The sequence below is a fragment of the Biomphalaria glabrata genome, chromosome 8 (assembly GCF_947242115.1).
Source record: "Biomphalaria glabrata chromosome 8, xgBioGlab47.1, whole genome shotgun sequence".
Lineage (NCBI taxonomy): Eukaryota > Metazoa > Mollusca > Gastropoda > Planorbidae > Biomphalaria > Biomphalaria glabrata.
In genome coordinates this window covers 44,229,528-44,243,373 of record NC_074718.1, presented here as the reverse complement: position 1 = coordinate 44,243,373, position 13,846 = coordinate 44,229,528, and the positions used below count along the sequence as shown (strand labels likewise).

Genomic DNA, 13,846 nt, shown 5'->3' with positions numbered 1-13,846 from the left:
ACTCATTTAAAAGTTATTACTACATTTATGTTCAAATAACAGAAGCTTACGTTGAAGTGGTGAGTGGACTAGACCGTAAGCGACCAATGAAGTTATCTTGTCTTGACGATGACCCAGGAATGGAATCTGTCGCTGTCGCAGCACTTGTTTCCTGTTCAGAGCTTTCAGACTGTAAAAAAAAAAAAAAAATTTTTGCCAACCAAATGTTTGTAAAATGTTGTTTGTAAAATGTTTGACGTTTCGGATGTTCCTTCAGAGTTAAAGATGGTTTACTTCCTAGTCCAAACCTCCTTCAGGACGATGGGGGATGGGAGCGGGCAGGATTTGAACCCTCGACCATCGATAAATCCAAACAACAGTCCAGCGCGCAAACCTCACGACCAGGCAGCCATCCAAACACAGATAAGTAGTGTGAAAATTTAAGTCTAAATCAAAATAAATAATTCCGTTCCTACAGAAAAGAAAATGATTTATTAGAATTATGATGACTTTCATTTGAGTTATCTTTCCTATTTAGCAAAAAATGTTTGACTGTGAGAAGAACTAAAGAAAATTCTGAGTAGCGACATGGATATCTCTTGATACATTTAAAAAAAAACAAACAATAGATTTGAGGTTTATCAAAACAATTGGTGAAAATAACAAGGGCTAAATAATAATAATGGCAATATCCTTGATTCTGAAGATTAAGGATGATTGCTATATAAAACTAAACAAATTAGAGACAGATCTATATGATTCATTTCGGATTGATGTTTATCCCCCATTTGATCAAATAATGCCCAACCTCATCATCTGTCGAAGGCTCCTCTGTGGCACTGTCCCGCGGAGATGACCTCTTTATAAGATTGCTGCTAATCATCTGGAGGTTAGGCTCACTGCCAAAGTTAGGACGTCCTGAAGTGGTAGGGGATGGCTCTAGGTGAAGAGAATGGCGTCTGTCCACCAGTTGAGAGAAGAAATCTTCTGACTGAAGAGAAACATTTTAGCAATAAATACATGATTAAAAAAGAAAATAAAAGAAATTTTTATTAAATATATATATATATGTGCTCGCAGATCAGCAGCAATAAAGCTGGCTAGAAGAAGAAGTAAAGTAAAGTAAAGTTCCCCTTTCAGACCTTGTGGTCTATAGGGCAGATGATGTAAAGGTCACCTGTTTCTGTGGCCTACGGTTAACGAGGGTGTCATGTGGCCAGCACAACGACCAACCGCCTTTACTTTTCCCTAACTAATGTCAGGTACCCATTAGAGCTGGGTGGACTCAGAGGCGCCCGAAGATCCCGAAATTAAAAATCCCAGTCTTCACCAGGATTCGAACCCAGAACCTTCAGTTTGGAAGCCAAGTGCTTTACCACTCATTCACCTCAGCTCTAAGTACATATGTATTTGTAGAATATTAGATATAAATACAATGACCATGTATGTGGGAGAAGTTGCATAAACAATTAGCCACCTAGTTAGGGGGCTCTATTTCAAGTTAATTATAAAATGAGGAATTTTTTTAGATTTGACTAGAGCTTAGTTGTGTGTGCTAAGTGCTCCTTTATGGCCAGCTAACTTATGGTAGTAAAAAAAACTCTTTAGACCTTCAGAACTTTCAACATGGACTTTGCTTCCTGGGAGACAGAAGGAAATAATAGACAGCATCATGGCGCTTCACTGTGAAAACTGACTCAAAAATTGCAGAGTGCTTGAAAAAGAAAGCCTTGGCAGAAGAAAAGCGCCTTAGAAGAAAATTGAGTAGGCTCCCACAAACTCCAGCTTGAATAGCTTGCCCAGTATGCAGCCAATCATTTCAAGCCCAGATAGGTCTCACAAGCCACGTGAGAACGCACAAAAATACAGTGTAACACCCTCAGCTCTTATCTTATATAATACAGACGTTACTTCAAAAAAGAAGATGATTACGTCCTACGCGTCATGCATTTAGTCATGCATATTAACCAATGACTTAAACTCTGCCAAGCTCCCTGCATGACAGAAAGTGGTCATATCATATGTCAAGATGGACAAACTTTATGCAAGTGCCCAAAGAGAGCACACGAAGACTTCTTCCAGATACACCCTCCCTATCTCTCTCTCTCTCTACAGGTCCACAAAAGAGATCGGACCCGAATGCACTGAGCATACTATGTCATGATAGAAGCATTCACACAAGTATTTTTTTTTTAAAAGAAGATGTTTTGACTGCAAGAATTAGATAAAGAGACAATATTTTATCTTATCTTATCTTATATAATACAGACGTTACTTCAAAAAAGAAGATGATTAGTAAGTAAGTAAAAATAATTCAAACTAGATAAAAAAAGGGGTTTGGGTTACACAATACCTCAGATTCTTCCAATTCATTGTCCAAGAAGTCAAAACCTTTAAATGTGACCATCAATTCATTGCCACTGCTTTCATTCCCTATCAAAGTGTCATCTGCAGATCAAATAATTGTACACACACGTGACCTGTTCCCACTTTAACCATAATTTTTTTTTAAATGCTAGCTTTTTAGCATAAGACAATATTACTAAAAAGTTTGACCTTAAAAAAAAACAGCAAATTTTATTTTTTTTTATCTCAAATGTTCATCATGATGTGCTGTTGACATTTTTTTTAGTCGCCAAATTCAATAAATAATGGGAAAAACAAAAGAATAGCAGGAATGGTAATTAGAAAAAAAAAATGCCAGTAACAGGGACATCTCCGAAAACTCACTTGATGATGCCTCAGGGATAGACGTCTCCTCCCCACTGGACCCTCCAACACTGGGCTGGTGGTCGAGTGTGTCACTAGACTGGCTGAATATGACCTGGAATAGAAGGCACAGAACCATTTCAATAAAAATCTTTACAGGACAAACTCTTGACTTTTAATAAAACATTCTGGAGGCAACAAACAATAGACTCTACAACCAGTATATCCTTCACATTGGAATGAAAAATATTGTAAAACTTAATATCAAACTCAAGTTTCAATGTTAATTATTAACGAGAGAAAAATTTTTTTCTTCAAACTTTTTGTTTTATTCCAACAAATAAAAAGCATTAATAAAGACTTTAGCTTCGTCATATTGTCTGATGACTTTGTCATATCAGTGATATTCATGGGTGAAAATATTCATGCATACTTGTGAGTTTTACATTTGGTGAATTGGGGAGAAGAGTCACAGGCTGATTGGGTCACATTTCAAAGTTAACTAATGCAATGACAGTGGTACAGGACTAGCATGGTTCCTTCTGTCTAGAGAGACTACAAGACTAGCATGGCTTCTTCTGTCTTGAGAGACTCCAAGACTAACATGGCTTCTTCTGTCTAGAGAGACTCCAAGACTAACATGGCTTCTTCTGTCTTGAGAGACTCCAAGACTAACATGGCTTCTTCTGTCTTGAGAGACTCCAAGACTAACATGGCTTCTTCTGTCTAGAGAGACTCCAAGACTAACATGGCTTCTTCTGTCCAGAGACACTACAATACTAGCAAGGCTTCTTCTGTCTTGAAACACTACAAGAATAGCATGGCTCCTTCTGTCCAGAGACACTACAATACTAGCAAGGCTTCTTCTGTCTTGAAACACTACAAGACTAGTATGGCTCCTTCTGTCTTGAGACACTACAAGACAAGTATGGCTCCTTCTGTCTTGAAAGACTGGTGTTGGTTTCTTCTCACAGGAAAAAGAATACACATGTCGAACAGACAATAAAAGCATGTTTACCTTAATTCACATTTTTTCTATGAATTCATTTTCAACTATAGTAAAATATGTCAGACACTAGAACCTAGAGAAACAGTAAAAATGTCTACGACCAAAGAACTAGAGAATATACTAACAGAAAAAATCTTTTAAAACTATCGTTAATTTTTTAAAAAAATCTTTATAGAAAAATCATCATGAGGTTTTGAAATGATTATGTTCTTATAAATAGTTTATACTGATTATACTGAATTGAGAAATCAATTTGAACAGACCTTATATTAGCTAGTTAATATTTGTGTGATATAATGTAATAATAAGCAAAAGAAAAAAAATATATATATATATATATAAGTAAAACAAGCCTTCTAAATACATTTTCAAATCTCAATATCTTTTTCTCTCAATTCTGAAGGAGCTATTAAAACTACAAACTTAAATAACTCAAACATTCATAGACACATTGATTCTGAAAATGCTACAACGGAGAATGATCTGAAACAATTCGAACATAGGAGTAAAATAGATTTGAGATAAACACATTTGAGCAGAAGCCAACACAATATGAACATTGCATGCAAATATAAAAAAAAAATATATAGATAGCATGTCTGACCAGGTGGCGCATAAATACCCCAAAAAAAAAAATCTCATCACAAAAAAAAGTCTGGAATAAATCGGCTAGACCAAGCAAAAATTTAAAAAAAAATTAAAAAAAAAAAGACATCTTAGTGCTAAGACTTCAAAATGGTCTAGAAAAACTAAAAGAAGTGTATGAAAAAATTGTTTCATCAATGTATTTATGTGTATCAGTGTAGAATACTTGTAAAAATAAAAACACTACAAAAATAAAATAACTAGAAAAATACCACTGAGCGAAGAGAATCAAAAGTTTTGGCAGAAAGAAAAGACTCAAACATGTTTATGTCTTCTTTATTCAATATAGCAAAATAAAATCTTTGCGCTCCTATAAATAATACAAGCACCTTTATAAATAAAAATAATAAGAATAAGCTTGAATACACAAACAAAATTGTAGGAATCCTGAGCATGGGGAATAATTACTTAGGAGAAATAATTTTTTATTTGCACAATGGGTCACAATTTCTTTCTTTCTTTTCTTTTTAATATGCAAAGCATAGAAATCAGATTTTAGGGGGACCTTAAATAGATAACTGTTTGAAGTAAAAAGTTGGTTATTCAAATATAAATATTTAGATTCCTGTGTTTGTTTTTTTTTTAATAAAAAGGTTTAAATTTATTAGTATTTAACAGGTCCAAATTCTCCTGTTAATTTAATGACTGAATTCTTGGTAAGCAAGTGAGATATCTAAGTTACAAAGGCACCCCACGTGAACAACTAACAGAACCAAAAAAAAAGTTAAAAATTGAGGATCAGTTTTTAATGGATTTTAAATAAAATGCGAGGGTCCAAAAAAAAAAAGATATATGCAAAATTTCATTTTTTTTTTTGCTTTGTAAATAAATCTTACCTTATTGATAACTGTGTCCTAATTAGACAATGGGTAAGCAAGATATGATTTTGTAAATACAGTGTATGATGAAGATTTGTAAAAATCTGGCTCACATCTTCTGCACTGATGTCAATAACTAATTTTCACTCAATATTCCCTAAGCATGATGATTATTTTAGTAGCAAGATGTATACTAGTGTTGACAGATGCTGGTTTGACATTGATATGCTATTGTTTCAATTTTCAATTTCAGTGTATGATGAAGATTTGTAAAAATCTGGCTCACTTCTGCTGCACTGATGTCAATAACTAATTTTCACTCAATATTCCCTAAGCATGATGATTTTTTTAGTAGCAAGATGTATACTAGTGTTGACAGATGTTGGTTTGATATTGATATGCTATTGTTTCAATTTTAAAAATATTCTCTAAGCATGTTGTAGCTATTTTTTCATAGTTAGTTGTGTTCTTAACGATGAAATGAACTGATGAAGAAAGACTGGAAAAAAGTAGACAAATAATATAGGATGGAAGCAATGAGTCGATACAAATTCCTCTTCATAAAATTCATTTCAACCATTTTCATCATAAGATCTCTAGGTTGATTCTTTGAAAGGGTATTGATTAATTTGAATATCTGATTTCATAAAAACAAAAATAAAAAAATTTGCTCAATAGAAAAAAACGGAACAAAACTTGAATTGATTTTAATTGAGAAAGAAAAACTAATAGTGGATTTTTTTTTCTGGAAAGGGAGGGGGGGGGGGGGGTATGAACGACAGCAAAGGTGGACAAAGGTTGAAAGACAGGAAGATAAATGGAATGTAAATTAAAAAAAAAACAAACAAAAAAAAAAACTACAAACACATGCACCAGTTGAGGCAGAACTTACAGATGGACTCTTGGGAAGACCAACACGCTGGCCAAAGCAAGTCAGTAGATTCACCAGTCTTTCTCGAACTCTTGCCTGGGATTAAATTTTATTTTCAAAATTAATTTTTTGGTCATGGAAAAATAAAGAAATACATGGTAAATTTTGAGGGAGACCCCAAGAATAGATAAAAGGAAAAACTGAAAGTGAGACATTGTTGTGAAAATAGACTGATTGAAAGTGAGACATTGTTGCGAAAATAGACTGATTGAAAGTGAGACATTGTTGTGAAAATAGACTGATTGAAAGTGAGACATTGTTGTGAAAATAGACTGATTGAAAGTGAGACATTGTTGTGAAAATAGACTGACTGAAAGTGAGACATTGTTGTGAAAATAGACTGATTGAAAGTGAGACATTGTTGTGAAAATAGACTGATTGAAAGTGAGACATTGATGTGAAAATAGACTGATTGAAAGTGAGACATTGTTGTGAAAATAGACTGATTGAAAGTGAGACATTGTTGTGAAAATAGACTGACTGAAAGTGAGACATTGTTGTGAAAATAGACTGATTGAAAGTGAGACATTGTTGTGAAAATAGACTGATTGAAAGTGAGACATTGTTGTGAAAATAGACTGATTGAAAGTGAGACATTGTTGTGAAAATAGACTGATTGAAAGTGAGACATTGTTGTGAAAATAGACTGATTGAAAGTGAGACATTGTTGTGAAAATAGACTGAATGAAAGTGAGACATTGTAGATAAACTGACACTAAAAGATCCAGTGAAAGAGAGAATATATTCCCTGTATTATAAAGACTTTGTTAATGACTAATAATGACTTTTATCACACCGCACCTGAGAAGCTTGTGGACGTCGCCACACAGAGTCGATGTCCTGATTGTTGGAAGGTTTTCGTGACAGTGACACAGCAGAGCCACTGGTTGATGGTGGCTTGTCCTTGTCATCAGGTGGTGACTGTTTGAAGTTGTCGGGTGAGAAAAACTTGCGGCCAATAATGGGGGTTCTGGACAAGTCTATGGTGAAATCAAGTGTTCGACCTGCGAGTGGAAACAAAAATGAAGCCCAACGAAGCTTTTTAATGAGATTTTAACATAATTTTGAAAAAATGTTTTTAGTCATTGATTTGTTGATGTGCAATGATCTCATTAGTTAAACACTATGATAGTAACAGGCTCTTGTTAGTAATAATAATAGACTATGCCCATTCTGTATTTCAGTTTATTCAATAGCGGACAGTCTTGCGATGTTTTTTTGCATAAAGCTAACTCAAAATACAATGCATCTCTAATTGCCCGAACAAGACAGACATCTTCTGAGTAATAGTACAAAACAAAGGGAACATGTTACAAAATACTTCTTCTAGCTCTATCTACATCTGAAAACTGATTTGTGATTACCTGGCAATTCCTTGCTAAATTTGGTTAAACTTTCAGCTTCTGCAAATGATGTGTGTGCAGGAAACACTGTAAGGTCGTTGGATATGACAGAGGATTGAACAGATGGTGGTGGAGTGGCTAGAGTGGAAGACCTGGTGACAGCAAGTTTAAGGATCTTCAGAGCCTCTCTCCAGTTGTTGGTCTGTGAAAGAAAAACTTTGCTCATTGTAAATAAAGCACCCCTTTCTGACCTTGAAAAGCTACAGGGTAGCTGATGTCAAGGTCATCTATTTATATGACCAATGGTTAAAGAGGGTATGATGTGGTCAGCCATTAATATCCCAAACTAATGGGAGGTACCCTTTAGAGCAGGGCAGACTCAGGGTTGTCCTTAAAATCCAGAATTAAAAAAAAAACAGTTTCATCAAGACCTCTTGGTTTAGATCCAAGCACTTTACCACTCAGCAAACAACCCTTTTTAGTCATTGATATAAAATAACTATCTTTCAAAAGAAAACAATCCTTAGTAAAATATTAATAATTATTATAACTTTTAAAGTCCTGAATGGTCATGAAGTTTTAATATATTGAAAAGTCCATCCAGCACTGACCTGCACATGCTTGTTGATTGAATGAAAAAGTTCAAGGTTTAAAAATGAACTTGGTGCTGAGGCAATGTCAAGGTAATGAACCATGCAGTAAAGAATCTGCAGACAAGATGTCTGATAGAGTTGCTGTCCTTTCTCTAGAACCTGTCAAATACATTAATTAGAGTCAGGACTATTTGTATAAGTAACTTGTTGAGTCTTACTCTTCATATTTTATATCTATATAATCTATCTATATATCTATATGCCATATTATATTGTAGTATTTGACTTGATTCCACACTTGATTGTAGAAATGGAATGGAATGCTACAATAATTTAAACATTGTATATTACGTGCTATATCAAAGACAAAGACTTATCTTTTAGTTAAATTAAAGATGGATTATAAAAAGGTGGATTAAGTTATGAATTTTTTAATAGCATTAAAAAAAACCCACTAGTTTCTGTTCAAGTGATAAATGAAAATAAGAAATGACTGCTCTCAAACATAAAAAGAGCTATGCAAAAAAGGGAGACAATAACATTAAACCCTGTTTTACTGACATGAAAATCACTTCCATACCTCTACCAAAAATGTGACCATGCTGATGGCACTAGAGGCATACACATCCAACAAATATTTCACCACACACTTGGTCCACTGAAAACTGTCCTTGCCAAAAGTGCCTCTACTATAGAGAGACATGACAGTGGCCAGATTTGTTAGCCGGTCGCCCTGATGACTGCACATCTATATGTAAATACAAACATATGATCAGTAGGTCACCTTTATGACCTTTTAAGTAGATATAGCATTAAAAATCTTTTGTTAGCAGGAGAAGCTAGTGAATACAAATCTAAATAGAGGATTAAAATCATATTCTCAGTTGGTCAACCTGATTTTATAAGAGGAACATAGATGGAGATTAAAACAAAACTATCATTCAGGAACATTTTTAGCAACGATCATAAAGAAAAGCCATGTGCTTGTTCTGTCTGCCTTTGATCTTAAGTGCCATTGACAGTGAAATGTAAAAATAGATCAATAACATCCATAGCTAAAGTAACAAAATACAACTAACTAGATAAGTGACCTCAAAATAACTTGTGCTAACCAGAACATATAAAGTCTCACCTGAGCCACGCGGTCTGCAGCGTCTCGACATATCTGACTAGGGTTCTCATAGTTGTGGACCAGATATGGCAGTAATGCTATAGTAATCAATGGGAAGCCTACATAGAAGTAAAAAGAATGAGATTATTATAAGAACAAAGAACCATTCGTTGATGGCGCTGCATTGAGGGAGGTAATCACATTGATGGCGCTGCATTGAGGGAGGTAATCACATTGATGGCGCGGCATTGAGGGAGGTAATCACATTGATGGCGCTGCATTGAGGGAGGTAATCACATTAATGGCGCTGCATTGAGAGAGGTAATCACATTAAAGAAGGTTATTATATTGAGGTATGGGTTATTCAACCAAATATAACACAGGAAAATAATCTTTAATATTGTTATAACCTTGTCATGCACACCGCCATCAAAGATTGTGCAGAAAAAAGGTGCGCACTATTAGTGACTAGTCTAGGAAGGTTGTTGACATTATTAGGAGAGAGAGAATATTTCAGCCCAAGTCTACAGCTGATATGAAGATGCTGTGCTCAAGGCAGATGTCCTATGTGTTTGTCATGTCTCCACGTAAATAAATGTCTATGTCTCATTGAGTTTCCTCCCTTCAGTTATTACAATATAATTTATTGATAACAATTTTATAATAATAGCAATTATTCAAAATGGATGGTGCTAGCAGTAGTGTTGATGACCAAAGAATATTTAAACACAGATAAAACTTTTTTTTCAGACTTCTTCTCTAACGTAATGGTTAGAAAACGTTAGTGCTTTGCTAAGGCTACCAGATTGTAAAGTTAGGATTCCAATAAAAGAGGTAAAATATATTTAATATCTAATGGAATACTAATAAATGTCTTTAAGTTTTTTGGCAGACTTACCAAGATGTCCAGAAGGGTCAATGATGGGAGAGTTGACACAGAGGATGATCTTTGAGAGTAAGGCCCATGTAGATTCAGCAGCCATGTGGGAGGTACAGCCCTGAAGTTTAAAAAAAACAACAACAGGAATCTTTGTTAGATAAATGAAACAGTCATTAAACTGATTTCTAATGAATGTTATTTATATCATCACATTTATAGCAACTGATTTCTGAATATTGCTATTTATCATCATCACTTTGCAACTGATTTCTGAAGATTGCTTTTCATTTAATCACATGGCAAGTGAATGTTTTTTGTATATACATCTAATCAATGAGCTCTAGAAAATGCCCTTGATAATATAATAAGTATTATTAGTTTTAATTCCAATTTTCTCCCCGCTTCTGTGTGTGATCAACATTAGTGTGTTTTTGTGTTGAGTTGCTAAGCCAAGATCATGAGTTCAAACATGATTTCAGTAATCTAAACTGTTCTTAGGTCCACCCATCTCTAATAGATACATGACAAAGAATGTGAAGAGATTGGACATTGCGAATTCCATAATCTAAACTGTTCTTAGGTCCACCCATCTCTATTAAGATACATGACAAATAATGTGAAGAGATTGGACATTGTGACGTCAGTAATCTAAAATGTTCTTAGGTCCACCCATCTCTATTAAGATACATGACAAATAATGTGAAGAGATTGGACATTGTGACTAACACAGTTAGTACTTTCCTTCTAGTTTGAGAACTATTTGATTGTCTCTAAGTAGAATGTATTCACCAAATGTACATTATGTACTACAGCAGTGAAAGAAACTTCTAATCAGTCACACTATTTAGCTTATGTTATAAACTTTTCCCACCACAAATGATTATCTTTCCTAACTAATTACCGGTAAAACAAAGGTGACCTACTTTCATGAGAAGAATATACACCCCAGGGAAGTTTGGCCATTTGATTTGATTCAACACTTTATCCAGTTTATCTCGACACTCCGGCCTCTCGGGTTGAAGGTGGCAGAGAATCTACACAATAAACAAAGATATTGCTTTAGTGTAAGTCGCAACACTTTTTAAAAATACATGAACATGTCTAGTCCTGAAGTAGTTGCTCACTTTATCTAAGAGCCTAACAGCCAATGTAAATTCATATTCATAGTCTGATTCCAGTAGGGACACAGTGATCCAGAACATCTGTGTGACTAAAGTTAGTTTATCTTCTGTTCCAGTCTGGTCCAGATTTTTCAAAGACTGCGCCGAGCGGGAACGTGCCAGGTTGGACTTGCGACTTTCACCTTCGGTACAGCTTCGGATTCTTCCATCCCCTTAACACGAGAAGAAAAACCAAGATTAAAAAAGAATGCCAGCATAAGAGAAATGCGTTGAATCAAATAAATTAAATTAACTGAATACTCAAAAGAAAACCTTGCAGAATCACTGTCAAAGTCAAAAGCCAAGAAAATATCAAAAGGGATTCGTTTACTTCACAGTCAAGCTAAAATGTTGATCTAATATCAAGTTGACAAATCTAAGGCTATCATATGAATGAGAATAAAACAAAATCACACTATTTGACAGAAAAATGTATATATATATAGGTTAGTATGCAGCATAAAAAAAAAAGATTATTTAAAGAAATAATGTTTAAATTAAATTTTAAAATATGTCACCTTTAGCTTTTGCTATTAAATTAACTAAAAGTGATTCATAATAAAATCTAAATATGTTAGTGCAGAATATGAAAATATGGTAGAAACTGTTTCAAGCTGATGAAAGCCTCTCTCATCAGACTTGAGCCTCAAAATTATTATTTCCTACAGATACAGATAAAAAATAACAAAAAAAAAAATGAAAAAGAAAGCACATTGTTTAGTCACTTTTTTTTGGTCCCATAAAATTCGAAGCTTTGAATTTTTTAAAAAAGCAAATTTTGTTCAGTAGCTTGTGCCATTGTTAAAGAAAGATAATTGGGAAAACTTTAACTCAGTAATGTAAGCATCAACCATGTACAGTCCAGATGTGTTATATCTAAGTCCTGGTTATTTAAACTTTTCCAACACCATCTTGAGAGTAAAAAAAATGACTTTCTTTTCATATTCCTGTTGTTTTACTCAAATATTCTATGACTTTTAGCACTGGGCTAGAGTCGTCACTGATGGCCTAGAATAACTCAAAAATTCATGAATTAAGAAGATTCCTTAAAGCTCAATATAACCCTAACTATCATTTATTTACACAGAAAAATCAAGTTATGATTTAAAATAAGAATAAATAAGGAAAATATTTTTAACCACAGTTTACAAATTTACAATACTATCTTACTTAATAATATTAAAAATAAACAAGAAAACCCCAGGTTCTTTAGAAAAAACTAGATTAAATACTGTTCTTGGAATTTTCCAGTTAAGAAGAGAAGGAATTTTAAATTTCATTTCAAACATCTTAAACTCGTAGAGCTATTTCTGTATTTCTGTCAGTTTCATTTTTGAGCTCATGTAATTATCCCATTTAAGACAAAGTTCATTGCCTACCCAACTACATTAGTGTTGCGCAGATAAGGCAAACATCAGACAATATTTCCAAAGCACAGACAGTACCTCATCAGCCAAAAGCTGTCTTAGAAGTACAAGATGAGACATAAGGAACTATGTTCTTTCTGGTATTAAATCCAAACAAAATCTATTGTTATGCTAAAATACAATTTTCAGATAAATGTGATAAGTCAAAGTTCAAAGGTCAGGCCAAAATGTACAAGTTTCAAAGGTCAGGCCAAAATGTACAAGTTTCAAAGGTCAACAAGATGTCTTGTAAGAAGCTATATCTATGAGCAATGTCCTTTCATTTTTCGTAAAAGTTCTCAGCTACCCATTCCAATGGAGTGTGATGTTGCCTAACAAATCTCAGATACTATTACACTATGTAGAATTACAGCCAAGTCTTTTCACCATCTACTGCACTTAGTTGAAATGCCTTAGTTAGCAGCACTGGTCATCAAGCCATTTGGTGCCAACTTGCTAAAACAATTATTTATCTAGATTCTTTAAATTGTAATAACATTTATCTGATTTTTTTTTTTTTCATTAAAAAGAAAACTGTTTATAGATTAGATTTGAAACAAGTTTATCAGCAGGTAATGCATATATACAATGTGTTCTAAGGTTTAAACTTGGAATGCCAGTACCTATACATGAGAAACGTGTTTAAGAATTCTACAAAATCATTCCAGTTTGTTCCATGCCTACCAATTAATTTTTTTTCAGCCAAGCCAAAATACTGTAGGATATTTATTTAACTATCAGAAAACTTTTATTATTGCTAGAATAATTAGAGTAGAGTAGTTGAGTAGAGTTAAAATAAAAAATTGAAAAAGTATAGATCTAGAGCTGCATGTTTAAAGGTACGTACTAATTTAAACCAACAAAGAAACTTATCCAAATGGTCAAAAATAATGCTGTGTACAAATAAACTGTCACTAGTTTTATTTGAAAATACAGAAAACGTTATTTTTAAGTAACCAAACTGTTCTTATGATTTGAGCTATAATGGTCATAAACATCAGTTTTCCGTCACTGCGACTTAAAAAAATTAAATTTAAAAAAAATCACAAAGATAATAAATGAGAGAGTGAATAACTTCAGCACTGTTACTGGATGAAAGCAAAGTGTTATGGAAGTATTATGAAAACAATGCCTCCTTATTGACTCTTGAATAATAAATAATTTCAGATGAAAAAAAGCTGGTTTTCTATGTGTATAATTTATCAGCTAAAGTAAAGCTTCTAGTGAAATATAATAGCAGGTGGCAATTCTACATAATAACT

The 13,846-nt window shown here is 33.7% G+C and overlaps 1 protein-coding gene across 5 annotated transcripts in view; it reads right to left on the bottom strand.

Annotated features, from left to right (window-relative positions):
* LOC106063897 (protein furry homolog) overlaps nucleotides 1-13,846 on the bottom strand; it is a 67,455-nt gene that overhangs the window by 14,760 nt on the left and 38,849 nt on the right. For 3 of the 5 annotated variants that reach the window (XM_056037666.1, XM_056037670.1, XM_056037667.1), the window contains 14 exons: nucleotides 11,143-11,351; nucleotides 10,942-11,052; nucleotides 10,037-10,136; nucleotides 9,160-9,257; nucleotides 8,608-8,775; nucleotides 8,046-8,186; nucleotides 7,456-7,636; nucleotides 6,893-7,095; nucleotides 6,053-6,127; nucleotides 5,179-5,196; nucleotides 2,710-2,803; nucleotides 2,333-2,427; nucleotides 788-970; nucleotides 51-169 (listed from right to left, as the gene is read on the bottom strand). In XM_056037666.1, the coding sequence (XP_055893641.1) occupies nucleotides 51-169; nucleotides 788-970; nucleotides 2,333-2,427; nucleotides 2,710-2,803; nucleotides 5,179-5,196; nucleotides 6,053-6,127; nucleotides 6,893-7,095; nucleotides 7,456-7,636; nucleotides 8,046-8,186; nucleotides 8,608-8,775; nucleotides 9,160-9,257; nucleotides 10,037-10,136; nucleotides 10,942-11,052; nucleotides 11,143-11,351 (1,795 nt within the window). The remainder of the gene's footprint in view (nucleotides 1-50; nucleotides 170-787; nucleotides 971-2,332; nucleotides 2,428-2,709; nucleotides 2,804-5,178; nucleotides 5,197-6,052; nucleotides 6,128-6,892; nucleotides 7,096-7,455; nucleotides 7,637-8,045; nucleotides 8,187-8,607; nucleotides 8,776-9,159; nucleotides 9,258-10,036; nucleotides 10,137-10,941; nucleotides 11,053-11,142; nucleotides 11,352-13,846) is intronic. The other 2 variants (XM_056037668.1, XM_056037671.1) reach the window with 1 other exon arrangement.